This window comes from Halichoeres trimaculatus, unplaced genomic scaffold (assembly GCF_033239565.1).
Source record: "Halichoeres trimaculatus isolate MK-OKI-2021-1 unplaced genomic scaffold, fHalTri1.1 fHalTri1_scaffold_6, whole genome shotgun sequence".
Classification (NCBI taxonomy): domain Eukaryota; kingdom Metazoa; phylum Chordata; class Actinopteri; order Labriformes; family Labridae; genus Halichoeres; species Halichoeres trimaculatus.
The window spans coordinates 32,509,701-32,522,832 of record NW_027437184.1 but is presented as its reverse complement, the minus strand read 5'-3'; the positions used below and the strand labels follow the sequence as shown (position 1 = coordinate 32,522,832).

The window sequence follows — 13,132 nt, the reverse complement described above, 5'->3', positions numbered from 1 at the left end:
AAAAAAATAACAGGTTATTTATTCTTGTTGCTGATGGTATGGTTTCATAACCAGCTAAAAACTCCTCAGGAGACCTTCAGGTGACAGTTTTCAAGTCAGATCAACTCCAATATTTATCCTTTTCAAAACATTTCAAAACATGATTTTGGCTTTCAGATGTCGAAGTCTGGAGATAAAAACATTCTTGTTTGAGAATTAAGTCGTTTTTATCACCTCCTCTGCTCAGAGTGACATATGATGGATGTTAATCTTTCTCAAAGAAGCCACCAGACGTTTGTCTTCCCTGAAATCATCAGGTTGCATCAGGATGTAGACTCATTTATTCTGCTGCTCTGGTTTTTAAGTCTTTCTCAAGTGTGTGTTCTTACATCCTCAGGCTCACTTTCATTCTTGGCATGCTCTTCGTAGTTTTATTTGAATAACTTTCTTTATGAATGTTTTACTCTCGGGTAGTTTGCTTACATGACCACACCTGTCATCACAGAGCTTATCAGCTCATCAACGTGCAGATCTCATGATAGATGGGTGTGGATCCCATTCTCCCAGAAAGACAAAGACAGCAGTGTCCAAACTTTGTGATGGTTACACTTTCTAGGGCACTAAATAAGAGTGTGCTCTACAAACATTTCACTGAAATTTGTCTCTAACATTAAGGGTATTACTTTTGAGTGTGATATTTACAGTGCTGGCAGATCATATTCAGCTTTCTGATGAATTTTAGTAAGGGAGCTGATGTTTGACTCAAAAACAAACCCAAAAACTAAAAGTCAAAATATTTATGCCTTTATTCAGAAAGTAGGTCTTTTCTTTCTAAAATCTGCCTCTGGCAAGTCATCAAATTTAACAACTGTGTCCCTGTAGGTCAGCTGGGATACCTCTTCATGTTTATCATTCATTATATCTGTGCTTTAAACTCTGGCTGTTTGTACATTTCTTACAATCCAAACCTTGGATGCTACAAAATAGAAGCTGAGCTTATCATGTATTGGTTGTTGCAGAAGAAAATAATTTTTGTGACAGCTACCTGAATACACATACATACTGCTTTCAAAGAAATAATAACATGCTGAAATATCTGTGTGCTTTGTAATGACCAACTGTGTTCCAGGAGTAACCTGGTGGAGGGGATTGATGCTGCTTACATCAGTAAATGTCTCCATGATCCAGAGAAAGCTCCGCTGTGCCCCATATTCAAACTGGGAGACATTGTCAAACTGTCCGGCTTCAACTTTGAAACAATAGCTAAAGTGGTGAGTGTGGAGAAGTTGGATTAATCTGTTGTTGTGTTGTTTACCACACATTCATCTTCTCTTTCCTCTCTGGCATTTCCCATGAATCTCTCTCCCACCTCCAGAACAAAGCAGCTAGGCTTCTTACTGGTTTAACAGACAACATCACATCACTGCTGGCTTTCTGTACATTTGAAAATTGATTTCTAAGATATTAGTGATCCCTTTAAAGTGATACTCTGGGATGGAACAAGTTGGGTCCTATCACAAGGTTTAGGGCAGAAATTACCCCTACAGCAGTGTTTTTGTGCAGCAGAAGCCCAGAGCGCTCACACCAAACACCCCCTTCCTGCTCCTCTGCCGGTTTCCTCTGCACTCAGACGGGGCCATATTTTACCTGACCAAAAACACAAATAAACAGACTCCCACCGAAAAAATCTGATATCGGTCTGCATTCACGCTTTATTTAGAGAATTTTTAGCGCGTTACTTTCACACAAAAACACAGCTAAATAAGGCTCTAGTTCTCATCGTGCCGTAAAACGGCGCTACCTCCGCTGCAGAGCCACAGCTGGCTACGAGGCGCTCGCCGCTTAGTGTATCAGTCCGCGCGCGGCGTGCCAGATATAAACAAACGCAGGTAGTCTGCCAGGGCGAATTATGCAATAATTCTCTGAATAAAGCGTGAATGCACACCGATATCAGATTTTTTCGGTGGGAGTCCGTTTATTTGTGTTTTTGGTCAAGTAAAATATTGCCCCGTCTGAGTGCAGAGGAAACTGGCAGATGAGCAGGGAGGGGGTGTTTGGTGCGAGCGCTCTGGGCTTCAGCTGCACAAAAACACTGCTGTAGGGGTAATTTCTGCCCTAAACCTTGTGATAGGACCCAACTTGTTCCATCCCGGAGTATCACTATAAGCTTCCTTAGGTTTTGCACCAAGCTACACCACAGAAATGTTGGCGAGCTGTCTCGCAGCCTTAGATCCTCGGGTGGAGCTCTGCTGGTTGTTTCAAAGTTGAGATTCAAATCTGAGGGTGATCGGGCTTTTTCCACCAGGGCCTCTCGACTTTGGAACGACCTTCCCGAGAAAATAAGGCTGGCAGAGTCAGTAATGCCTTTTGAATCTCCTCTTAAAACTCACTCTTACAGACTTGCTTTTATGTGATATATATATATATATATATATATATATATATATATATATATATATATATATATATATATATATATATATATATATATATATATAGAGAGAGAGAGAGAGAGAGAGAGAGAGAGAGAGAGAGAGAGAGAGAGAGAAATTTCCTCTGTCCACCTGATATGATGTCGTAATCCCCCCCTCTTTAAAAAAATTTGTTGGCTGTATAATTTTTCACCTTCCTCCACCTGATGTTCCATTCTCTCATTCTCTGCCCAGTTTTTATGTGTCAAAGCACTTTGTAAACAATTTGTTTTTAAAGGTGCTATCTATGTAAATAAAGTTTATTGTTATATTTTAATGTTATTATTGTTTTTTTTTTTTTTAATGAAGTGAGGCCTGGGTTTAAGTATTACCTGCTTGTTCCTTAACAGGGAGGAGCCATTGGGATCGTGGTGGACTGGACGTGTAACTTTGATGTGGATGTGAGTCACTGTAAACCAAAGTACACCTTCCACGGCCTGTATGGAAACCCCACAGAGACGGACAAAGCCAGAGCCTCAGTGGGATACAACTTCAGGTGGGTAGACATGCTCTACTTAAAAATAATGGACTCAAGAGTTTGACACCACAGATAAACACTATTATATACACTGAATGTACTTCGGAATAAAACAAACCATATAAATGTTTTGAACCAGGTGGACTCACATGGTCGCTGACTGTTGCTAGTTATGCCTGATGTGTTTCTAACAGTTGCTAAGCTGCACTGCAGAGTTGTATCCATCTCTTTATCTAACAGTCAAAAGCTGTAAAAAAAAAAAAAAAAACCTTTTTGGTAAAAGTCCCTTTCTGCTTCCTTTTCCTGTTTCAATATGAAACACATACTGCTCTGATCAGACTTTATACTGTCACTGTACTTGTTGGTGAGCTGTCTCCGTGCTGGGCAGCGTTTACTAATGCTGATGCTCCCTGAAAGTCCTGTTGACTGGACGGTGTTTACAGCTTGTTTCTGTGCTTCAGGTCTGTTGTGTTGATCTGGACGCAGAGCGTCTTGAACTCGTGATGTTTACTCTCTCTCAGTGAAACAGCTCAGCGTGGTGCTCTGAAGTTTGTCTCAAACTGTCTCTTGTTATTGTTTGATGTGAACTCTGCTTCCTGTGCACAAGTCCTGGGAAAGATAAAGTTTAGTCTATCTGGCTTCTTTGTTGTATTAATATTTATCTTTATTTATCTTTTGTTAAATATTGAGAACAATTTGTTAGTGCAACTGGTTAACTTAGGATTTTTTATTTTATTTTTTTTGCAAATTACCTAAATTAATTGGCTGCACACTGCCTCACAGCAGTTTCCTAGTTGGATTAATACTTAATCAGAGCTCTTCCTATGTGAAGTTTAGCACATAGGTTAATTTCCCACAGTCTACAGACATGCTTTAAGTGCAGGGCCTTCTCTGTGGTTTTAAATTGCCTCTGTGTGTGTGAGTGATTGTTTGTCTTTAGCCTATAGAGGCTGCTTTACACACTCCGTTTGAAGTCACACCCACAGCTGTATGGAGGGATCAGATATGGCTGCAGGTTTTTGGTTCAATTACTCCCACTCCAGACCAAACAGGAACTTTAGGTTATCATGCTAACATGCTGGGTGGGTGTGGCTAACTCTGACTACTGAAAGGTCAGGGGCAACATCTCAGGTACCACTGTACACATGCTGAAGTGTCCCTGGGCACAAAGTTTGTCAGAAAGTCAACTAGTCCATGTGTTAGATAAGGTAATGAGGGGTTTGTTTGGGTTTATATTCTCTGATGTTTGATGTTTTTTGTTAGTTGAGCATGGTTTTCAGGAAATTTAAGTGAATGAAGACCAAACATGTTAGTTTGATGAGGTTCATCACAGCTGTGACTCTAATCTGCTCGTGCTCCATGTCCTCCACTGGATGCTGATGAGACAGAGGCAGAGCACTGGAAATGTTTTGCTTCATTTTGCCTTGTTTGTTAGTCCTCTTGGTCTCGTAGCCATGTTTGCTGAAACCATCAAACCGATCAGAGTGGTTTAGTTTGTCTGTTGGTTTACATTCTCCTGTGGTGTGATAGAAAAATCAACTCAGAGCACCAGATGGTAAAAAGTCAGATAAAGCTGAGAGGAACACGGACCTGTTCCTGTTCCTGTTTGCAAAATTTGAACACAACATAGATTCACTTTGAATGTTGTCCTTGCTGGTCTCCTCACAGCTAAAAAAGGGGTCTGTCTTCTCCGCACAGTCTAAAACACGTGTATTAAGTTGACTGGTCACTGTTAACCGCCTGTAGGTGTAAGTGAGTGTGTGTCTATGTCCACATGTGGGTCGGGTATCTGGAATACCACATACATTATTGTGCATTTAGGCCTGTCATTCACATGAAATCAGTTTTATGTCAGTATAAACAATGTTTTCTGAAAACCTGGCCAAAGTGAAGATTTTGGAAAACTCCAGTTTCATGGTTTCATGTAGACACCAGGGAAACAGAGTTTTTGGATCTTGAATGTCACAGCCATAGACTCTTTATAGAGTGGACAGCGTGGCTCCGCCATTTATCATTGTACGGTTTTGAAGCCAAAATACCGCCATATCAAAATATTTACTCTGACCTTTTTGAATCCTGCACCTGCTTAATAAGGTATGAAAAAACTAAAACTAAACTAAAACCAAACCAAACTAAAACTTAACTAAAACTTAACTAAAACTAAGCCTTGTTGCAAAAATCAAAACTGAATAAAAACTTGAATGCCTGCTCTAAAACTAATTAAAACTAAACTGTAATGGGGAAATAAAATGTCAAAATTAACTAAAACTGAACTACAATGACAAATCCAAAACTATTATTACCTTGGTGGAAACAACTGACGGCTACATAGTTCCGATAACTTATTACTGCCATTAATGTTGTTGTTTTTATGTTTCATTAGCACGCCAACAATAATCCAAGGTGTGGGTAACAATAGATATTGGATGAATGTGAAGTTGAAGCTGTGTGGGGTGGCCAGGGACTTTTGAGAAAGTACCATAACGGCAGATTGAGGTGAGAGGTGAGAGTTGTTTCCACTCAAATGTGTTTTTGTTCCGGGCTCTCTGTACCTGTTGTTAGCTGAGTTTGTGTGGGAACACAGTGTTTCCCCGTGTTAGCTGAAGCTAACAGTACAACAGCATCCCCCAGTTCGACGTCAAACCGTCAAATCTGGGGCTACGTGGCCTAACCAGACAACAGAGTAAAAAGTACACACAGTGACATTAAACACTAGAATTCTCACTTATTTTCTTTTTCGTTAAACAATTTCCATCCGTCTTCTTCTTCTTCTTCTTCGCCAACTTCTCCTCTCAGGAAACGCCGGTGCATCGGCAAACATAGTCCCCGGTAATCCACTTCCTTTGCAGCGTGCCTTTTTTGTTTGCAGCGTCAACTTTTTAATTTGCTGCGCTGTTTCTTTAAATTTGCAGTGGCGTTTCCTTTTTAATTTGTAACAGTGTTGTTTTTATTTGCAGCAGCATTTTTGTTTTGTTTTGTTTACAGTGTCTCTATTGTTTGCAGCTTCTCTTTATTGTTTGCAGCGCTTTCTATTTTTGTTTGCAGTGTTTCTTTATTATTTGCAGGTACTTTTGTTTGCATCGGTGGTGGGTCTCGGCCACCGTACTTTAATATAACAGACAGACATTAGTTTAGGTTTACCTGAACTACTTCATACAGTACGACTATGTCTCTTGCTATCGTTTTAAGACAAGATAAGATAAGATAAGACATACTTTATTAATCCCCGGAGGGAAATTCAAGTTGTTTGGGCACTCTTCCAAGCAAAGAATTGTACACTCTGATGGCTGCAGGGAGGAATGATCTTCAGTATCTCTCGGTCCTGCAGCGCACAGAGGTAAGACGTCCCCTGCTGCTGATCCTCTGGACTATGATGTTGTGAAGTGGGTGATCAGAGTGACGGATGATGGCCTCCACTTTCTTCTGTGTATACCTTTCCACCACAGCCTCCAGTGAGTCCAAACTGGATCCAACCACGGAGCTAGCTCTCTTCACCAGTTTTTCCAGTCGCCTCTTGTCCTTCTGCTTTAAACTATTTCCCCAGCAGACTGCACCATAAAACAAAGCACTGGCTACCACAGACTGATAAAACATCTGCAGCAGCTTTCCACAGACATCAATTGATCTGAGCTTCCTTAAGAAAAAGAGACGGCTCTGCCCCTTCTTAAAGAGTGCATCTGTATTAAGGGACCAGTCCAACTTGTTGTCCAGATGTACACCAAGATATTTGTAGGTTGGCACCACCTCCACGTCCACCCCATGGATGTTAACTGGCTGATGGTAGAGCCCAGACTTTTGGAAATCCACAATCATTTCCTTTGTTTTTGAGGTGTTCAGTAGGAGACAATTTCTATGACTCCAGTCACAGAAAGCTTTTATCAGATCCCTGTATTCAGATTCCTGTCCATTTTGGATACACGCCACAATAGCAGTGTCATCGGAGTATTTTTGGATGTGGCAGGACTCAGAGTTGTATTTGAAGTCTGCAGTATAAAGTGTGAATAGGAATGGAGCCAGAACAGTTCCTTGTGGAGCCCCCGTGCTGCTCATGACCGTCCCAGAGACGCAGTTTCCCAACCTGACAAACTGTGGCCTCTCTATGAGATAGTCTGTGATCCAGGAGACAAAGGATGGGTTCACTCCTATTAAAGATGTGAAGTGACAGACAGCAGCTCAAACTGGCTCTGTCTCCTGATTGGCTAAGCAATGCAGAGAGTGCTGGAGAGATGGGTGTTAAAACTGGAGCATATAAACCTTAAACTTTATTCTATTCTTCATTTTGTGAGTAAAATTGTGTTTACATTAAGAAACCCATGATGTTTAATATTTGACACATTTTAATGACTTTTTTCAGGTTTGCGAAGCATTACATGGAGGACAAACTTCAGAAAAGAACCCTCCTCAAAGTCTTTGGGATTAGGTTTGACATCATTGTTCAATCACTGGTGAGTCATTTATCTAAATATATTTTAGTAAAGAGAATCCCTGACATTGAATCAGACACTGAGCACCTTTCGAATCTGTCTCTGTCCTTCACAGGCCAGAAAGTTTAATATCATCCCCACGCTGACAGCCATCGGCTCTGGAGTGGGAATCTTTGGAGTGGTACGTTAGATCCTCAGACTCATGCATACAGTCATCATTCAAAGTGTTTCAGATCCTGCTTTAAGACTTTATAACTCTGATCCTGAACAGGCCACTGTAGTGTGTGACTTGGTGCTGCTCTATTTGCTCCCAAAAAGAGAATTTTACAAGAACATGAAATTCAAATACACAGACACACACATACAGGTAAGCATGCTGCACGCTGCACGCTGCATGGTGATGATGATGATGATGATGATGATGATGATGATGATGATGATGATGATGATGCATGTGTACCAAGTAGCTCATGGTAACTCTATTGTTGAAGGATTGTTTGAGCACAGGGTGGCAGCAGAGAGGCATGTTTAAAAACCAGGTGTTTTGTTTTATTCTTTCTGTCACTTCCATTTGGACTTAATTCAGTCACTGTAAGAAAAAAAATGCCACTTCACTCAGATCCAGGAGCTCCTCTTATTCCCGTAACATTCACAGTTAATATGAAATCTGAATTTCATCAGAAAGAGGATGAAATGTCCCCTCACCCCCTCCCCTCAGACAGTTTCCTCTGTAACTAAAACCAGGCAGAACGTTTTGTATTTGCAGCCTGACAGCGAGTCGCTTGGTTTAGACACCAGCGTGTATTACACCATTGAAGCAAAGGCGCAAAACCAAGGCGCTGACAAGTCCAACGTGAGTGCACGAAGAAGTCCAGAAAGTAGAGAAGTTTGTGGAGCTTTTATTGGAGCAAATCTATTTGTAAGTGTGAGAGCGTATACTTCCAGAAAAACATGTGAATTCATCCACAAATGTGTGCACAGATGCTCATCATGTCCAAATCTGTGCTCACACTCGTAAATCTTTCATGACTTTTCAGATCTGTTCATGTATTTGTGGACATGTGTATGCGGCTGTGAATCTCTGTACACATTAGTGGATCATTTAACACAGTAATGATAAGTTTTGCTGCACTAAAAGCTCTGTTGAGATGAAGATTTCATTTCTATGTCTTATCTCATGCTATCATAAGAAGACTCCTGTTTTTAACCTGTGAGCTCTAACTCACTCACCTTATGTGATTTGATTCTTTCACCTCGTAGGACCCTGATTCAGAGGCAGGCAGCATAGAGACTGAAGTGTCTAAAGTAAGGGGTTCAGATGTTTTTCGACAAGTATCCTAACGTTAATGAGTGTTTGGTGGATTATTTCTCTGTTGTAACAGTGCTTTGTTATAAATCTTATGCCTTTAGAACGCCTGTTTAATAATGAAATTTTCCAGATGTTTTCTGCTGATGTCAAACAGTCTAAAGTTTGAAGAAACAAGACAGATTAACAATTTTCTTTTAATATTATTATTATTTTTTTTTGATTTGACAAAAAGCCTCACAGCAAGAAGGTCAACGGTTCGATTCCAAGCTTGGCCGGTGGGCCTTTCTGTGTGAAGTTTGCATGTTCTCCCTGTCCAAAATCATGCTCACCAGGTTAATTGATCACTCTAAATTCTTCGTAGTGTGTGTGTGCAAATGGTTGTCTGTCTCTGTGTGTCAGCCCTGTGATTGACTGGCGACCAGTCCAGGTATACCCCGCCTCTCGCCCAAGCTGGGGTAGGCTCCAGCCACCCTCTACAGGATAAGGGGTTCAGAAAATGAATGAATGAATGAATTTAAGAAAAATGAGCCTTACAAGCATTTGGAGGAACTCTACACAACCTCAGGAGGTCAGATCTTCTTCCTCACGCTGCTCCTCAGTCTGCTCACACACTAGCCACGTATATATGGACCCAAATATTCCACTTGCATTCGGTTTATTTGCTCAAACGGAAAGAATTGAACCTTTTTATACATCTTATTCCAAAAGAAAAATGCCAATCAGAATGGACATTTAATTGGTTTCACAGGGGTGGAATATTCCTTTCCCCAAACCGATTGAGGTATCATGTATCCACTCAAACGGAAAGTTGTCAGGGTGTGTTCTTTCAGCGCGTGCTCAGATATGACGTAAGACACAAATAGAGACGTTCCTCAACTTTAAAATTGGCGGCAAGCAGTCAGCACTGGAAGAAAGTTTGCTTTTGATCAAAACTTTGAAGAAATCAACATAATTTCAAGACTGGACGGACGACAAACTCACGATATGGAGTATAATAATATGATAAAAAAAAACTGTCGTCCTCCGTCTTTGATAAATCACGTGATGTTTACGTTTTTCTGCCCATGCCCCATTGACTATTCTGTTTGATTACAGCAGCGCATGTAGACCAGAGATTGGAATATTCCTTATCATGTGTACTATTGTTTTCAGAAAAGTCATCCAGAAAGATTCCATTCGGAAAGACAAAAAAACCCTCATGTAACCGTGGCTGCTGTTGAGGGATGGTATCCCATCCATTAAAGGGGCTGTGAGGAGTGAATAAAGCTGCGTTTCCACCAAGCAGTCCGGGTCGGTTCAGTATGTCTTGGCACGGCTTGGTACAGTTAAGCCTGATCCTGTTTGCGTTTCCTCAGCAAACTGTGCCCCCTCGTTGTAGGCAGCATTTAAGCCAGATGCCGAAAGCCGCAGCTGTTCGACAGTAGCGTGACACCATAGCGGCGCGACACAGTTTACCCTTCTAATAAATCCAATAAATACGCGCTGTACCGAGACAAATTGAACCAGTTTGCTTGGTGGAAACATGGCTTAAGTGATCTTGAAAAAGTCTTCCTTCTAGATACATGCCGACTGTAATCTACACTTTAAAATGACATTATCAGTGCCAATACAGGTCAAGCAAGACCAGATTGAATTAGAAGTGAGGAAAGAGATTTGTGTTTTTCTCTGCTGATTTCTGTGATTAATTTTGTACTGATGGTGGACACTGAAAGGTGAACTGAAGGTGGCAAACCAGTCCAACCAAAACAGATCGTCCTCATAGCTTCTTTAACCAGTTTTTACTGCCAAAGTGGTTGTGTTGGTTGGTCTAGCCCAAGCTGATCCCTCAGATGTTCAATGGGGTTATGGTCAGGACTGCATAGTCCCCATTCCCAAGTTCTGAAGGTGGTCCCTGGTGAAATCTGCTCAGTGGGGGTCAGCATTCTCCTTTTGGAGGACAGAGTCCAGTCCCAGACTGGAGATATGGCATTGCCACTGGTTCCAGAAGCTTATCTCGATATCTCTTAAATAGTTCTCTGGCTAAACTCCCAATTTGTAATGTACCCTGATTATCTTTCAATTAATCACGTTGATACCAATGTTAATAAGTCCTGTGTGGGGTACCTGTTGTCAGACCTGTCAACTCAACTTGGCATCAGGAAGCATCAGCAGATATCAGCGTAGAACATCTCAATACAAGAGTCCAAGGAAGAATAGGCTGTTTGGCATTAGCAGAAAAGATTTAACAGATTAGATTTATTGCAAGAAGCATTGTTACAAATGAATAAGCTACCAAACACAGATTGCTTTACTTATTGTGGTAACTTCTGTTTGCTCCTGTGATTGCTGACGTGTGTCTGTCGTTTGTTCTCGTCTAGAAATGACCTGGGAGAAAACTTGTGGTGCTTTTTGGACTGCACTGGGACCCTGCAATAAACCCTCAGACACAAACACTTGGACTTGGAGTGTACTCAGGACTGGAGTGGACAAAGATCAGAGACATTGCTCTACATGTCCTTGTCTTCCTCCTCTCAATCCTCTGACATCACCTCCCGCCCTGAGAGACAGTGACTCTTGCTGTTGTGTGTCGAGCTCTAGCGTAGCTCAGCTGTGTGTGTGTACTTTTTTGGGTGTAGCTCAGTTTGCTTTTGTTCATACTTTGGGTGTAACCCTTCACCTCCTGACTGTCTCCACACCGGTTCAGGTTGAAGAAGATTCTCAGGCACTTGTGTTTGTTCACATATCATCCATAAGTCCTCATGATCTCTGTCACTGTCAAGATACACAGATGTGACGTGTGGTTGTTGGAGTGATTCACCCGTGTGTGCAACTTGTGATCCACAGCTGAGTTCAATAAAAGATGTACAGGTGTGGTTCTGTTTTTACTTCATGTTAGTTAAACAGGAATCCAGGCCACAGAGTTCAGATTGTCTTTTTATTGTCTTTGATTATGTCTAGGTGTACAAAAAGCATGCAAAAAATAGCTTCTTTTTAGATATCCGTACATATTTACATCTGCATTCCGTAGACATGTGCCATGCTTCAGTTTAGTTTTCATGAGTACATTCAGAGGAAAGCTGAAAACAACACGGGACAGACTCACAGACACAGAGCAGGCACCTTCAGCACACAGAGAAGACTCACAGCAGCAAGCAACCTTACACTTTGTACAAACTCAATCTCCCACAGTCGTCTTTGTTGAAGTCATGGAAATGAATCCTGTTGGTCAAGATGTTTCAGGGGAAATTCTTCATCAGATTTCTTCATCTGTGGTAAATGTGATGAAGAAAACATCAGCTATAACCGCACACTGTGGTGTATGTGATATTTTTTGGATATGTTGTTGAATCCAGCATGAACCCGAACCCACATGAAGAAGAACAGTCTGCAGATCAGTGGTGAGAGACTGGGCTTTAGAGATTTAAATAAGAATGGCACGTCACACAGGTGATCAGTGACTTGCAGTCATGAGATTTTCTTTTAATTTCTGGATCATTCTGTATGTTTTCTGTTGCATCTGCAGGGTTCTGACTTATTATTAGAGACAATTTGACATAAGCCCATAACTCCCCATCTCATTATTTTCAGTGTCTCAAGACAAGATTTCTCTATGATAATTATTTGATTTAATTTATTTTAAAATCAATATCTAGACTTTTTTTTCTTATGAAGTTAGGATAATCTTGATAACTAAAAGAAAAAAACAGCAACTAGGATAGACTCAATATGATGGCTGAGTCAAGGTTTTCAAAGAGGAGATAAAGGATGAATCGGATGGATTTGGAAAAAAAAACAAAAAATAGAAGGATTTAATCAAGCATACATAATTATGTCTGCTATAGGCTTCCATACAATTTTTTCTTTGAGTTTAGTATCTCACTGTTAAGATTAGGTTTAATAAATTCCAGGAATTAAAAAAAAAAAAAAAACTCAGAGAATTTAAAACGCTTCCCAAGCTTAACTTTCGTTTATTTATTTATTTATCATTTTATTAACTGGGAGTTTTGCAACTCTCGTTAAGATAAAATAAAGCACACTGATTTTGTTACAAAGCAACTTTAATATTTTGTAAACTTTGAGAAATAATGTTTTAGGGTTAAGAAAAAATGTGGGAACTGTTGCTTTATACCTTGATCTGAACATCTTTTTCTAAAAGAATCATTTGTCTGTTGTATTTCATTAATAGTAATAATAATTGTTAATAATAATAATAATAATAATAATAATAATAATAATAATAATAATAATAATAATAATAATAATAATAATATAATAATAATAATAATAATAATAATCATTATTATTATTATTATTATTATTATTATCATCATCATCATCACCATTATTATTATCATTATTATTATTATTATTATTATTATTATTATTATTATTATTATTATTATTATTATTATTATAAAAATAACCAAAAAAAAAACTTGAGGGGCACTTTTGTAAATGCTCAAAGATGCCTACAATGATGTGCAAAATAAGT

The 13,132-nt window shown here is 39.9% G+C and overlaps 1 protein-coding gene across 5 annotated transcripts in view; it reads left to right on the top strand.

Annotated features, from left to right (window-relative positions):
• Positions 1 to 11,525, top strand: part of p2rx1 (purinergic receptor P2X, ligand-gated ion channel, 1) — a 39,075-nt gene extending 27,550 nt beyond the window's left edge. Inside the window, exons 7-14 of one of the 5 annotated variants that reach the window (XM_074671745.1) lie at positions 1,109 to 1,250; positions 2,801 to 2,946; positions 7,283 to 7,373; positions 7,468 to 7,533; positions 7,624 to 7,719; positions 8,119 to 8,271; positions 8,613 to 8,657; positions 11,019 to 11,525. In XM_074671745.1, coding sequence (XP_074527846.1) covers positions 1,109 to 1,250; positions 2,801 to 2,946; positions 7,283 to 7,373; positions 7,468 to 7,533; positions 7,624 to 7,719; positions 8,119 to 8,271; positions 8,613 to 8,657; positions 11,019 to 11,024 — 745 coding nt within the window. In that variant the 3' untranslated portion in view covers positions 11,025 to 11,525. Of the gene's footprint in view, positions 1 to 1,108; positions 1,251 to 2,800; positions 2,947 to 7,282; positions 7,374 to 7,467; positions 7,534 to 7,623; positions 7,720 to 7,843; positions 8,272 to 8,612; positions 8,658 to 11,018 lie in introns of those variants that run through there. The other 4 variants (XM_074671744.1, XM_074671746.1, XR_012598319.1 and 1 more) reach the window with 4 other exon arrangements.
• Positions 11,526 to 13,132: the final 1,607 nt, after the last annotated feature.